Source organism: Girardinichthys multiradiatus, chromosome 24 (genome assembly GCF_021462225.1).
Source record: "Girardinichthys multiradiatus isolate DD_20200921_A chromosome 24, DD_fGirMul_XY1, whole genome shotgun sequence".
Classification (NCBI taxonomy): domain Eukaryota; kingdom Metazoa; phylum Chordata; class Actinopteri; order Cyprinodontiformes; family Goodeidae; genus Girardinichthys; species Girardinichthys multiradiatus.
Window position 1 is genome coordinate 24,125,495 of NC_061816.1, and position 13,209 is coordinate 24,138,703.

Genomic DNA, 13,209 nt, shown 5'->3' on the forward strand with positions numbered 1-13,209 from the left:
CTATCTGCAGCACACCTCAGCTTTCTGTCACATTGTGCAACAGAGCAAACAGCCATATTTTCCCATAACAAACAACTGCCACAACCCTGATGTTATTTACTGAACTGGTCTAAGGTTCACTTATTCCCCCAAAGTAAAAAAAAAGTTACTCTGAAGTAATAATACGCACACTGTAAATGTAGCTGTATTCCCTCCATGCTTTGTGGTATATGATGAAAATCTGTACAGCACTAAAAGCCCTTCAGCTAAAACAAAATGCTGCAGCAACACATCTGAAGAGAAATAGAGAGGTCACATTTGTCCATTTTTAATTCAGGACAGTGGACCAAGCTCCAGGTAGCTTTAAAGAACTCTAGTTCCATGCAGTCATGTGACATTCTCCAGCTCCATATGGTAGACATAAGGGCCCTGGAGACTATAGTGAGGGGAGCAGTCTAGGGTATGTTTTACAATTACAGGAGCAGGACCTTAGCAGAGCTGATACTCTGTCTAGGATCTACAATAAGTAAAAACTATAACAACCTGATAACATCACTCATTCTGGTGTAGTTGCCTTAGGAGAAAACCTATTTTCTGGACTTTGATAAGACAGGAAGCGTCCAATTCTTCCAAGGCACGGAGAGAACAACCAGCCATTTTGCATATGGTTGCGTTTATGTGATTATTATCATTTATTCTTTAGTTCTTGTTTTGGAAATCTGTCATAATCATTTGACTAACAAGATTTAATTGTTTCACATGTCCAATACTTAATATCGAAACAAACTAAATGTAGAATTATTCAAAGTAAAACTAAGATGAAGTGCTTTGATATATGTGGTAAGGCGCAGCAGCAAGCAGCAGGCGACTCAGGTTACGGAAATGACTCGAGAAAGGTTCCGCATTTTTTCACTGCAGAGAGCGATCAGCCGGACAAACCAGAGCAGGACTGGAGACAGCAGCACAGGGGACAGCCGGGGTTGCTTGGTGTTCTCGATGAGGTTGACAGTTGCTCCGCTCACATGGGGAACACAGACAGCTTCAATCTGCTTAGGAAGGACTCCGGGAAGGGTGGGAAACTTGACATACCACAAATTACAGTAATTCAGGCTTCGCCGCTCCCTGCGGACAGATCTGCCTTTATCCTGCCTGGGCCTGAACAGACTGCAGCTCAGGTAAACACTGCTTGTGCACTTGAGGGCCCAGAAGAGGCAGAGCAGCTGGGTTCTGGTTCTCAGCACATGTTCCTCTCCACACAGCAGGAGACAGAGGACAAGGTGGATGGGTGCAGCAGTTTGTCTGGCAGTGAGGACAGCTGCAGTCCAAAAGGTAGCCGGAAACACTTTATCCAGGTGATGATGAACAGTTCTCCTGAAGTAAGGCACAGTGTGGTGCTCCGACGCTCTGTCTGCCCCACTTCCAGGAGTGACGCTGACTCAGCCTCACTGGTCTCTGCCAGCCTGGATGAGGACAGAACCTCTGTCACCTTGGACCCCGTGGAGCATGAGTGGATGATGTGTGCCTCAGATGGGGAGTGGGGCAGCCTCCATCGGCTCCTCTGTACAGAACCAACCCTGGTCCTGAAGAGGGACTTTGTTACTGGTTTCACCTGCCTGCACTGGGCTGCTAAGCATGGCAAAGCGGAGCTGATAGCTCTGATCATCAACTTCGCCAAACAGCACTACCTTCCCATTAGCGTGGATGTTCGATCCAACATGGGCTACACACCGCTGCATATAGCTGCTATCCATAACCACACGGAGGTGCTGAAGCTCCTAGTGGGGGCTTTTAACGCAGATGTGGAAATCAGAGACTACAGTGGGAGGAAGGCCTGTCAGTACGTCACCAACAATGTGAGCGTGGACATTCGAGACATCATAGGAGCATATGAGCTCTTTAAATCCAAAGGTGCAGAGCGCAGGGTTGGAGGGCGTTGGAGGTTCTCTAAGGTCCTCCCAAACAACCTTAAACCCATTTACCAGCTCAGCCTTAGGGACAATGACCCTACAGACGAGGAGGGCTGTCTCAGGGAAAGACCTGTCAGGAGGAGGTCTTCACTGAGCAGGATGAAGCCCAACCTGCAGAAGATGCGCCTCAGAGCATCCCAGATTGTTCACAGCACATCTTTCCAGGACAAACAGGAGACTGACGAATCTGAGGAGAAGTCCTCCAGGTCAAGACCCAAAACACATTTCCTAGGTTGAGCCCAAGTCTGCTACATGATACTTCTTATCCAGGTTAATCATGGAATGTTTGGATCCATTTGGTCGTCATGGGTCGTAACCTTCAGCACTTACCTCTCTCTCCCCTACCTGATGCTTCACACTGGTGATCAGCTGAAAGAAGGCTACCGCATTTCTCTATCCCTTAGAGCAAAGCCAAATTCATCTGTATAGACATATTTCTCACCGTGAAAAGCAGGAAACTAAACAGCACCACCTACAAACCCTTTTGAGCTACCGTAGCTGTTGAGCAGCTGACTGGAGGCTCCAGAGGAGCAGGTAGTGTGTATAATTAACCAGCTAATATTTGTTATACTTGTTACTCTATGAAGAACAGAATGCACAAATGAAAATTATTAAATTCAATTTTTTTCTACTGGAATCTGTTTTTGCTACAGGAGGAATACTACATGAAGCTCAGTATCCTCACAACAGGCTGAACGGTTTATACTGGGTTTACTGGGTTATTTGTCCTTACTGGTTCTGCTCAGTCACAGTCCAAAGTTTAAGTGAACCATAAGAAGCTAAATAACTAATCCAGATTAAAAGGCTGTGACATTCTGAGCCAGCTCCAGGTTGGCCTGCTTCTTTTTATCTATCCTCAGCTGACACTAAAGCCTCATTGTGTAACTTGGAGCAGGAAGCATATTTCTCTGTTCCATTCAAGGCTAATCTGGGTTTTCAGGTGGTTCATTAGCACTGACAGGTTAGGTAACTGGTTTTGGATATACCTATGTGCTAAAATGCCTTTCTGGACTAAAGGTCAAATAAAAGCTGTTTAACAGCTAATGCTTTGGAATCAGAGAGAATCATAACTAAGAATGTTTGTGTACATAAAGTGTAATGCCAGTGAGCTGGTGGGAACAGCATAAAGTGCCCTGCAAACTCTTTCTGTTTGGGTCAGATTTCAAGATTTCAATTTGCAGTGTTAGTTGTCTTTCATCCATAGCATTCTGCAAGTAGGCCAGAAAATTCAGTTTTGCTCTCCTCTGATCAGGTCACCTTTTTCCACGTTGGCTGTGTCTCCTACATGGTTTGTGGGAAAATGCAAACAGAACTTTTGACTTTAACTCTCCTTACCCAGCCCATCAGTTTAGCTTTAGAACCTAACCTTCCTGACCTGTCTGCTGTGTCCTTGGTCTTCATGATGCTGTTTGTTCTCTCATGTTCTCTAACAAACTTCTGAGTGCAGAAACAGAACCACTACATTTGAAAATGGTTATTTAGGATTACTGACAAGGTGACTTCCAAAGGCAGTTGGTTGTGCTGGATTTTTAAGGGTATCAGAGCAAAGGGCGTTGAATAGACATTTGAAATTTTAATTTTGAACAATGTTGGAAAACACGTATCATCCTTGTTTCCCTTCCCGGTTGTTCTGCATTACTTTGGATCCTCAGTGGAGTTCACCAAGGATCCATTCCGTCACATGGAACGAGACAAAATGTGCACTGAATCTCAGCCCTGTTGTGAGTAACAGCTCCACATGAAGAAATGTATTAATCACCAACATGCTGTTTAATGTCAGAGCTCAGCCTCACCCAACATGCTGCTCAGGTTACTCATACCACAGGCCCAGCTACTCACCTGGAACTTGCCACAGCCAGCTCACAGAAACACACTGTTTCAGGCACAAAGCAAACCTCCTTTACTGAAACGCCCAACCATTATTATTAGCCCAAAGTACATGTGTCAAATATTAAAAATGTGTCCTACAGCCAGAAGCAGTTTTGTTAAAGTGGATCAGATGCCTGGCTCAGCAGGGTCAGGATCAGCTGCTATGCATGTTTCTGATTTTTGCTTTTAGGATTCTGCTGGCTGTTCTTCATACGTCATTGATGTTATCTGCTGCCATTTTGCGCTGTCTTTAGTTAATTAAGCATAGGAAATAACTCATTGTGATTTATTTTTTTTACAAAGATCTTCTCCACATTTTTGATAAAATATGTTTTTCCTCCAGATCTCTATCTGTTCCTGCAGAACACAATGACTTTGGGATGTTAGCATGTAAAGACGTTTTACACTAATACTTATTATGAGGGCTGCGTGTCTTGCTCTTCGGGTGCACAGATAATCAAATACTTTTAATGGGGTTTAATATACAGGATGACATATCTCTGAAGAGGTTTTTGAACATAATTTTGATTTTTACAAAATAAATTTTATTTGAAAGAAATCACGGAATCTATTGTTGTTTTTCTCTTAGAATGATTTCAGATCACTCATCACTCGGCCCTCACATGGCCCATCAACCTCCATAACAAGTTCTGCTGTGGTATCAAAGGCACTGAACTGGCCTGGTTTAAGTCTTATTTATCTTGGACCCATTTTTTCTACTGAAATACCCCCATTAGTCCCATCTTTAGAAAATTTTATATCTCTTTCATATGCAGATCACACTCAGATCTACTTTCAGTTGAAGCGGAAACATCCTTTCTCACCACAAACACTGGTTGACTACCTCACTGATGTTAAAGGTTAGATGGCCTCAAATTTTCTAAACTTCAATGAAAAAACCAAAGTTATTATTTTTGGGCCCAGTGGAAATCAAAGCGCTTCTTGTTTTCCAGATCTAGGTAGCCTGGAGCAGTTTTTAAAGTCTTAATCTTGATTTTAACCTTGAGAAACAGATTAGTTCTGTAGTAAAAATAATTTGTAAACGGAGACTTTTATCTAAAATAAAACCATTTTTATCTTTTAATGGTTTGGAATGGGTGATTCACGCTTTCATTAGTTCCCAACCGGATTACTGTAACTGTTGCTGTTAGCCAGGCTGGCCTTTCACGACTATAGTTAGGTCAGAAAGCTGCAGCTCGTCTTTCAACACGAACAAAATAGCATGAACATATCTCCCCAGTGCTTGCCCCCTTCTATGGCTCCCTGTGCGTTTTAAGAGTTGATTTTAAAGCTTTATTGATTACCTAGAAGGTTCTGAATGGACATACTCTTTTTCACCTTTCTTACCTCCTGCAGCCTTATGTGCCCTCTAGATCTCTTGGATCTAATAATCATTTGGTTCTAGTTGTCCTGAGGTTAAGGCTGGTCCACAAAGTTAATCAGACCTTTTCTGGGAACATTGCCTCAAAAAAGAGAGCAAGCCTGGCTGTAAGACATGTTGATGTGGTCATTTTTTCAGAAGCTTTGTAAACTTGAAGCATTGTTAAAAGCTTTGAAGTCCAAAGATTAAGTTTTTAAGTATATTTAGATCTTTATTGAGTTCTTAGATGTAGAAAATATATTTTGTTAAAAATAATATAAAATTTCAAATTCGTATTTAATGGGTTTTCATTTGTAAACATGTTAAATAAATGAGAGTAGCAACAAGAGGCTTCAAAGGGAGATTCATAGGTGTGCAGACTAGAACAAGAGAGTTAAAACATTTTTACAAGTATCTAAAGTATCAGTTTCACATAAAGCGCTGATGGAGATCATAAAAATGATCGTGACTAGCCAAATAATTGAAAAAATAATTGATAGATTAGTCGACTATAAAAATAATCATTAGCTGCCCTACTATATAAATACATTTGATTTGATGTGATGTATTGCTACCATACAATGATAAATGAAAGTAAGAAATAATTCAGACATTACTGTGTGGTCATCATTCCCAAGTCCTCTCCATATGGCTGTCACAGTGCGTCCCAGTCTGTAGTCTCAAAGCAACCTTGCAGAGCTTCTTCAGCTTCCTGTGACCATTTTCTCACAGTCCTCTTTATTACAGGTTGCCTCTGAACAAGGGGCTTATATTTCGAGCAGAGAAAAACAAGATTGTGATCTGATTTGCCTAGAGGAGTGTCGGGTTTAACCAACCTAACAATATTATAACAACACAAAAAGAAAAGAGAGACAAAGTATTAGTTTCTTTTACTCGCTTTGCGAGGAGAAACGGTCAAGATATGCTCAGTTACAGATCTTGCACCGCTCTGAACAGCATCTGTCCGCCTCCTCTTTTTATTGTCTTTCGGGGGTCCCTAGTTTACAAAAACATTGTTCTCTAAAGGATGGGGGAAAACAACAACTGCATCGTAAACAGGTCATAAACAGCTTTATACATTAACAACACATTTCCCACAGTCTCCTCCAACTTGTAGGGTCAGTTGTGCCTTTTGTTGAGTGTAATAAGCCTTCATCTTTATGACCTCCTCAACTGGACTGCTTCCTTCTCTGCTAGTTCAGCTCCTATTTATGATCTTTGCCTGCAGACAAAACTCACACATCCTTTACTCACACACATCTTGAATGATTATAAGATAAAATAGTCAACTTAAAGAATAGGAGAAAATATAAGATAAATCTATATTCAATTATTCCAACATTTCCCCCCTGTATATCTTATATGTGCTCATATTCTCATATCACTTAACAGCCACTTCTGTCAGATTGTTTTTTTTTTTTACTGTAAGATTATTTTGTCTTTGTACCTCTGAGTACAAAGACAATTATACTCAGAGGTACTTACTGACATTTAAATCACAGAATCATATAGAAATGGATCTGGATACAGGCCAGAAAAGTGGTCAGTCCCATCCTCGTCATCTTCATCATCCTGATGTTTAAATAACGGATAGAGTTGTGTAACTCTGTTTTCCATAAGATAAATGTGGTGATAAGACGGTTAAGCAGAGTACAAAAGCAGGGAATTCAACAATATCCACACAATGTCTAAATTGCAGCAAACACTGCAAAGGAAATTATTACTCATGATACTAAAATGTTATACTTCCCAAACATATCCAGCCATGAGTCCCACATCGAGGCGTCTACTCCATAATGCTCTTTCATTTTGCCATTTAGAGATCTCAAACCTTCTATGGCTTTCATTTGGCTTCCATCAGCCAGCAGCAGTGTTGTTAGGTGTGAATGTGCAACATTTTTCTCCGAAAATAGCACAAACTTCTCCTTTTTCTGCTAACATGTCCAAAGCAATTCTATTCTGGAATGCCATCAGGGAAATTGAAGCCAATTAGTCATGGACAGTTCAAACCCGCTTTGTGTCCAATTTCCTCGTTTTTGTACATTGTAATGGATATAATTGATCCTGTCTACGTTTCTGTTCAATGTACACCACCAACAGATACTTGATTCAAATCTTGCAGCTACTTGATCAGTTAATTTATCTTCATCTATAGCATCTATGTATGTAGAGTCTCCCTCAGTCTGCCAAGCTGCTTCTCTGCACTTCCTATCACACCAATCATGTGGATTTAACACTAGATAGTCCATCTACTAACATAGGATATAACCATAAAGTAATTAAGCACAGAGTTCTGTTACTTTTGAAGGTGATCAATCAAACAACTACCACCAAATGTCTCCTCTAGAGACTGGTTTAAAACACTTATTTTCTTTTACAATTGTAATACACCATACTGCAATGAGATTTCCCAATTTATTACCTCTCTCTGTCATATTTATACATGTATAGTTTCCAGTGGTGACTCGCTTATGGAAAACTGATTTATCCTTATCTGCTCTAATTACAGAAAAAACAAAATCCTTGTGCTAACACATTTCATTAGGATTAGTTTGATTCATTACTTCCATCACACAGAGTTGTGGTATCACAGCTGGAATTAGCCTGGGACCCATACACACAACACAATCTCTTTCTAGTCATGTTAGCCGCTTGCTCTACCATCAATAACCAGTTATTATTTGTTCCTGATACTCCAGTAATAACCTGGAATTTAGTCATCTGTGGTTAACTTTCCTAACATAATTTTCACTCTCCTCGCTTTGTTACCTGGATTGCATTATCAGCTTTATGGAACTTAAACAACTTCTTTTAATAACTAGCATAAGCAGTGGTGCCCCACTCTGGTGTCCAATTATTTCCTTCATCAGCTACCATCATGGACCATGAGGTGTCTCTTCTATCATTAGTTAAGTGCCATTTATAACTTCTATAATCCTGCCCTTTCCTTCCTCATTTGGTCAAGCTAATGAGTGGGATCAGCACCACAGCTGTGGTATTAGATTTCACGCACACTTGAATACCATAAGTATAAGAAGTTTGTTTAGTACACATAGTTGGGTTATCTTGCCTACCTTGATTTATAGCAGGTGCTGTTTCATATAACTCATAACAGATGTTGTTACATTCTAATTCATCTTGACTGGTTTCCAGAAATACCACGAAAATAAAAATCAATATAAGGAAAAAATTATATATATAACCACCCAGCATCGGAAAGCATTGTTCATCCATCTAGAAATCATTTTGGCTGAAATTTTTACTCTAAATGGTTCCAGTGTCTTAATTGTCTTCACTGACTTTCGGATCTCTCCAGACTCTAAATGTCTGGGTCCACCCTATTATCAGTCTATAAATCACTTCCCCTGACGGAGCTTTCAACCGAAATGATCTTTTTACAATGTGTAAGGTGAATCCAGGTTGATCTCTCAGTTATTTTACTGCCCTGGCAGTGGTTAATAATAACTAATATGGATCCTCCCACTTAGGTGAATACCAATGCTTCTTCTTTACACTCCTTATTAACACCCAGTCTCCTGGTTTCACTAGTTGGTTTTCCTGCTGGGAAATAGAACATTCCTCATAGCTTAAATTTATTTCTGTTGGTTTCTAACATACTCCTCATATAATCAACTAGGTTAGCTTCTTCATCTAACTCCCACTTATTTTTTAACTGTGGTAATCTGTATGGTCTTCCAAATAACATTTCATAGGGTGTTAACCCTGAGGTACTTGTAATGTTTAGTTGGAAATAGTTCTATCCGTTTAGAAAATGCATCTATAATGACTAAACAAAACCTTTTCCCCTCACTGTAGTTTAACTCAATAAAATCCATATGAATTGTTTGAAAAGGGTATCTTAGTTTTGCAAATTGTCCCCTTCGTGGTCTTAAATTCCCTTGTGGATAATGTTTTACACATGCTAAACATGTTTTACAAAAATTTTTTTAATAAGAATTTAGAATTTAATCAATATGTTATATGATATTAATATATCTGTCCTACTATTCCCCCCTGTTGAGACATTATGAAACACGATGGCTCAAATATTGCTTCCATTTATAGGTTCTTTGGTAGGACAGGTTTATTATCTGGTCATATATAGTTTTCATCTTTTAATGCAGCTCCATGTTTTTTCCACATTGCTATCTCCTGTAGTGAGCTTTGTTGTTGCATCTTTTCTAACACTACAATGCTAAAGCAGTACTGGAAACTAGAACTTGTTTTATGTTGGTAAATGCTTCTTCAGCTTCTACACTCCATTTCAATTTAGGCGTTATTTTCAGCTCTTCCTCATACATGAATTTGTTTAATGGAGCTACTATTTCTGCATAATTTGGCACCCAGTTTCTACAATAATTAGTTAGTCCAAGGAAGGACATAATTTGCTTTTTTGTTACTGGTTTTAGAACTTGTAATATTGCAGTCTTTCTTTCTTTTACAATTGTGCGTCCCCCTGCACTAAGATTGTGACCTAAGTATTTAACCTAATTTTTACACAATTGAAGTTTCTTTTTACTAACTTTGTGTCCTTCTTCTGTTAAATGTTTTAATAATGCTATTGTGTCATTTTTACAAATCTCCTCATCAGGAGATGCTAATAGCACATCATCAACATATAGTAAAACCTGACTACCTTCTGGAAGGTCAAACTTGGCCATACTTGCACTCATTTCCTGAAAGTATATAGTTGGACTTTCACAGTAGGCTTGAGGTAGTCTGGTATAAGTATTTAAATCACCCTTTTCCCATTTCTTTTATTTAAATTTGGTCCAGCATATAAATACCTAGGGTATTCTAAATACTGGATTATTCTGCTCAGTAGGGTGACAGAAAAATCTCCTTTTGTGGTAATTCTCACTTCAACTCTTTCGAGTGGAGAATTCTTGCCTTTGCATCCACAAAAGTTAGTCACTAACAATCCCACTGTTTTGGTATGAGGCAAAACCTAGTGGTTTAAATCCTCCATTCATTTCTCACATACACACATTTAAACGCGGATTTTTTCTTAGTATTTTTTGTTGTTTAAAATACTTAAACGCAAATTTTACTTAGTATTTTTTTGTTGTTTAAAATACTTAAACGCTGACTCCGCCGTTCTGGAAACACGGAATTTTAGTATTACTTTCTTAATACTTAAGAGGACTCTGTCGTCCCCTATAACCTCGGAATTTTCAGTATTTTCACTAATACTTTAAGCAGAACTCCGGCGCACTGTTGTTAACCTCGGAATGTTCAGTATTTTTTACTAATACTTTAAGCAGAACTCCGGCGCACTGCTGTTAACCTCGGAATTTTCAGTATTTTTTACTAATACTTTAAGCAGAACTCCGGCGCACTGCTGTTAACCTCGGAATTTTCAGTATTTTTTACTAATACTTTAAGCAGAACTCCGGCGCACTGCTGTTAACCTGTTAGGGCCTAGGATTCACAGGGTTTGTTTACTTCACGCAATGACCCCCAGTCATTCGTCACACTTTTGTTTTAAATCCAGATTCAACTCACCACTTTGTCCTCTCCTCTCTCTCACAGTTCTGTCAGCCGTCAGATCCCAGCCCCCAAATCCAGTCCCGGAAAGGTCTTCGTGTCTTCCTGATGAAAACAGCCGTGCGCACGGTCTTTTCCTGGAGTCTACCGACCCGCTGGAACCATCAGGCGTAGTTGGACTCCGGCTCGAAAGGACCAAATTAATGTCAGGTTTAACCAACCTAACAATATTATAACAACACAAAGAGAAAAGAGAGACAAAGTATTAGTTTATTTTACTCGCTTTGCGAGGAGAAACGGTCAAGATATGCTCAGTTACAGATCTCGCACCGCTCTGAACAGCATCTGTCCGCCTCCTCTTTTTATTGTCTTTCGGGGGTCCCTAGTTTACAAAAACATTGTTCTCTAAAGGATGGGGGAAAACAACAACTGCATCGTAAACAGGTCATAAACAGCTTTATATATTAACAACAAATTTCCCACAGTCTCCTCCAACTTGTAGGGTCAGTTGTGCCTTTTGTTGAGTGTAATCAGCCTTCATCTTTATGACCTCCTCAACTGGACTGCTTCCTTCTCTGCTAGTTCAGCTCCTATTTATGATCTTTGCCTGCAGACAAAACTCACACATCCTTTACTCACACACATCTTGAATGATTATAAGATAAAATAGTCAACTTAAAGAATAGGAGAAAATATAAGATAAATCTATATTCAATTATTCCAACAAGGAGGTCTTGCTGTAGAGATGTATGAGTCCTTGACATTGGCATAAAACAAATCCAACGTTTTGTTTTCTCTGGTAGAGCAGCTGACAAACTGTTGAAACGTTGGAAGTGTAGCAGAGAGTGAAGAGTGGTTAAAATCACCGGAAATTGCCACAAAAGTATAGGGGTTTTGTATCTGTAGCTTAGCAACAACTGAGCTGATGGCATCACATGCAGTGTCGGCAACAGCGGAAGATGGAACGTATACTGTTGCCAAAATAATACTGGTGAACTCTCTGGGTAAATAATATGGACGAAACCTTACTGCCAACAGTTCAATATCTGGACTGCAGAGATGACACTTCACAGAAACATGTCCTGGATTACACCATTTGTCATTCACAAGTACTGCCAGTCCACCTCCTTTACATTTGCCGCTCCTCTTTAAATCTCTGTCTGCTCGTATGGTTAAAAAGCCCGGCAGAGAGTCGCTGGAGTCTGGGATATGATCCTGCAGACATGTCTCAGTAAAACACATAATACTGCATTCCCAGTACACTGGCTGGGTCCTTTGAAGGGCTTGGAGTTCATCCAACTTGTTTCCCAACGATCTCACATTGCCCATCAGAATTGACGTTAAGAGATGGTTTGAACTTCCTTCTTCTCTGTCTTCCCCTTGCAGCTGCTCTGCATCCACGGCGTCTCCTTTTCAACTCATCAGGGATTTGGGGTTGTAGTTGAAGTATTATTTGAGCTTTTGAGATATTAATCAGCTGCTCCTGGTTGTAAGAAACAACCCTGTTGCCATGGCAATGCATCATAACAAATGTCCAAAAGTAGAAAAATATCAGGAAAAATCCTCCAAGCTGCACAGCATCCGACACCAGAGAGGACAGTCGTCCAAAAAAAAAAAATCAACTGTATCCACCACAAGAGGAAGAGTTCCGAAAAAACAATAAATTAGAATCAAAAGTAACAGAGCTACTCCAACCTGCTGCAACTTTGTGCGGCACAATTCCAGAAATAGCGCCCCCTAGGACATTTCAACTGCTCTATCTCCCTCATACCCCATCGGAAACACACCAAGCCTGGTATGCATCATCGTGGAACAATGCTGAACATGTTGGCACAGTCAATTGCTTTAGCCCCGCCCACTAACAACCAAGTGAGTGCAGCTTCCATCGCTAGGGTTGTATTTCGGCCAAATTTTGAACCCTTCTCGCCAGAGCAGAACTCTGCATGACCAGAGATCATATGACAGTTCGCTCACAGTGCCACCTAGTGGTAACATGTGGAATCGAGCGGCGGCCTCGTCGGTGGCGTGTAGGCGGCGATGCCAGGCTCCTGCGGTCCCTGCACAGGCCAAGCAGCGTTGAGTTGCGAGAGCCTACAATGCTGCTTGCAGCAGTAATCTGTAGTTATTGTTGCTTTTAATTTTATGTTCTCTCTCTGTTTTTTCTATTCATAGAAGCTACACCTGGCCTAGCTCTGTGTTTAACAGTAGCACCTTCCTGGAGAGGGACATTGGCTGAGCCTCTCCTGCCAACAACGGACTGTTTTAATTCTATAGGGATACAATTGGCCCTTTGTTTCAGTTTTAACTCTGGTCTCTTTCCTAGACATAACTATTCACAGAGCTTTACTGCAATTAACTCTTTGTTTTTTTTCCCATACATTTTACTACTTGAACTTGGCTCAGACTGAGCCAGGTTCTGGTTCTGATGAAGGTTTACTCTTGGTAAAGGGTTTTCCTCTCCACTGTCTCTACATGCACTGCCCAGAGGAGTGAATGCTGCAAGTTACTGACTTGATGCAATCTGCTGGGTTTCCTTAGATAGAAAAC

The 13,209-nt window shown here is 40.3% G+C and overlaps 1 protein-coding gene across 1 annotated transcript; it reads left to right on the forward strand.

Moving 5' to 3' along the window:
- The first annotated feature begins 797 nt into the window (after nucleotides 1-797).
- LOC124861204 (ankyrin repeat domain-containing protein SOWAHC-like) lies at nucleotides 798-4,374 on the forward strand. Its single transcript, XM_047354735.1, has one exon. The coding sequence runs from the start codon at nucleotides 798-800 to the stop codon at nucleotides 2,181-2,183; it is 1,386 nt and encodes a 461-aa protein (XP_047210691.1). The 3' UTR covers nucleotides 2,184-4,374.
- The last annotated feature ends 8,835 nt before the right edge of the window (nucleotides 4,375-13,209 follow it).

What these genes read in the sequence shown, in the direction of transcription:
- LOC124861204 (XM_047354735.1), top strand. Translation starts at nt 798, where the DNA reads ATGAAGTGCTTTGATATATGTGGTAAGGCGCAGCAGCAAGCAGCAGGC.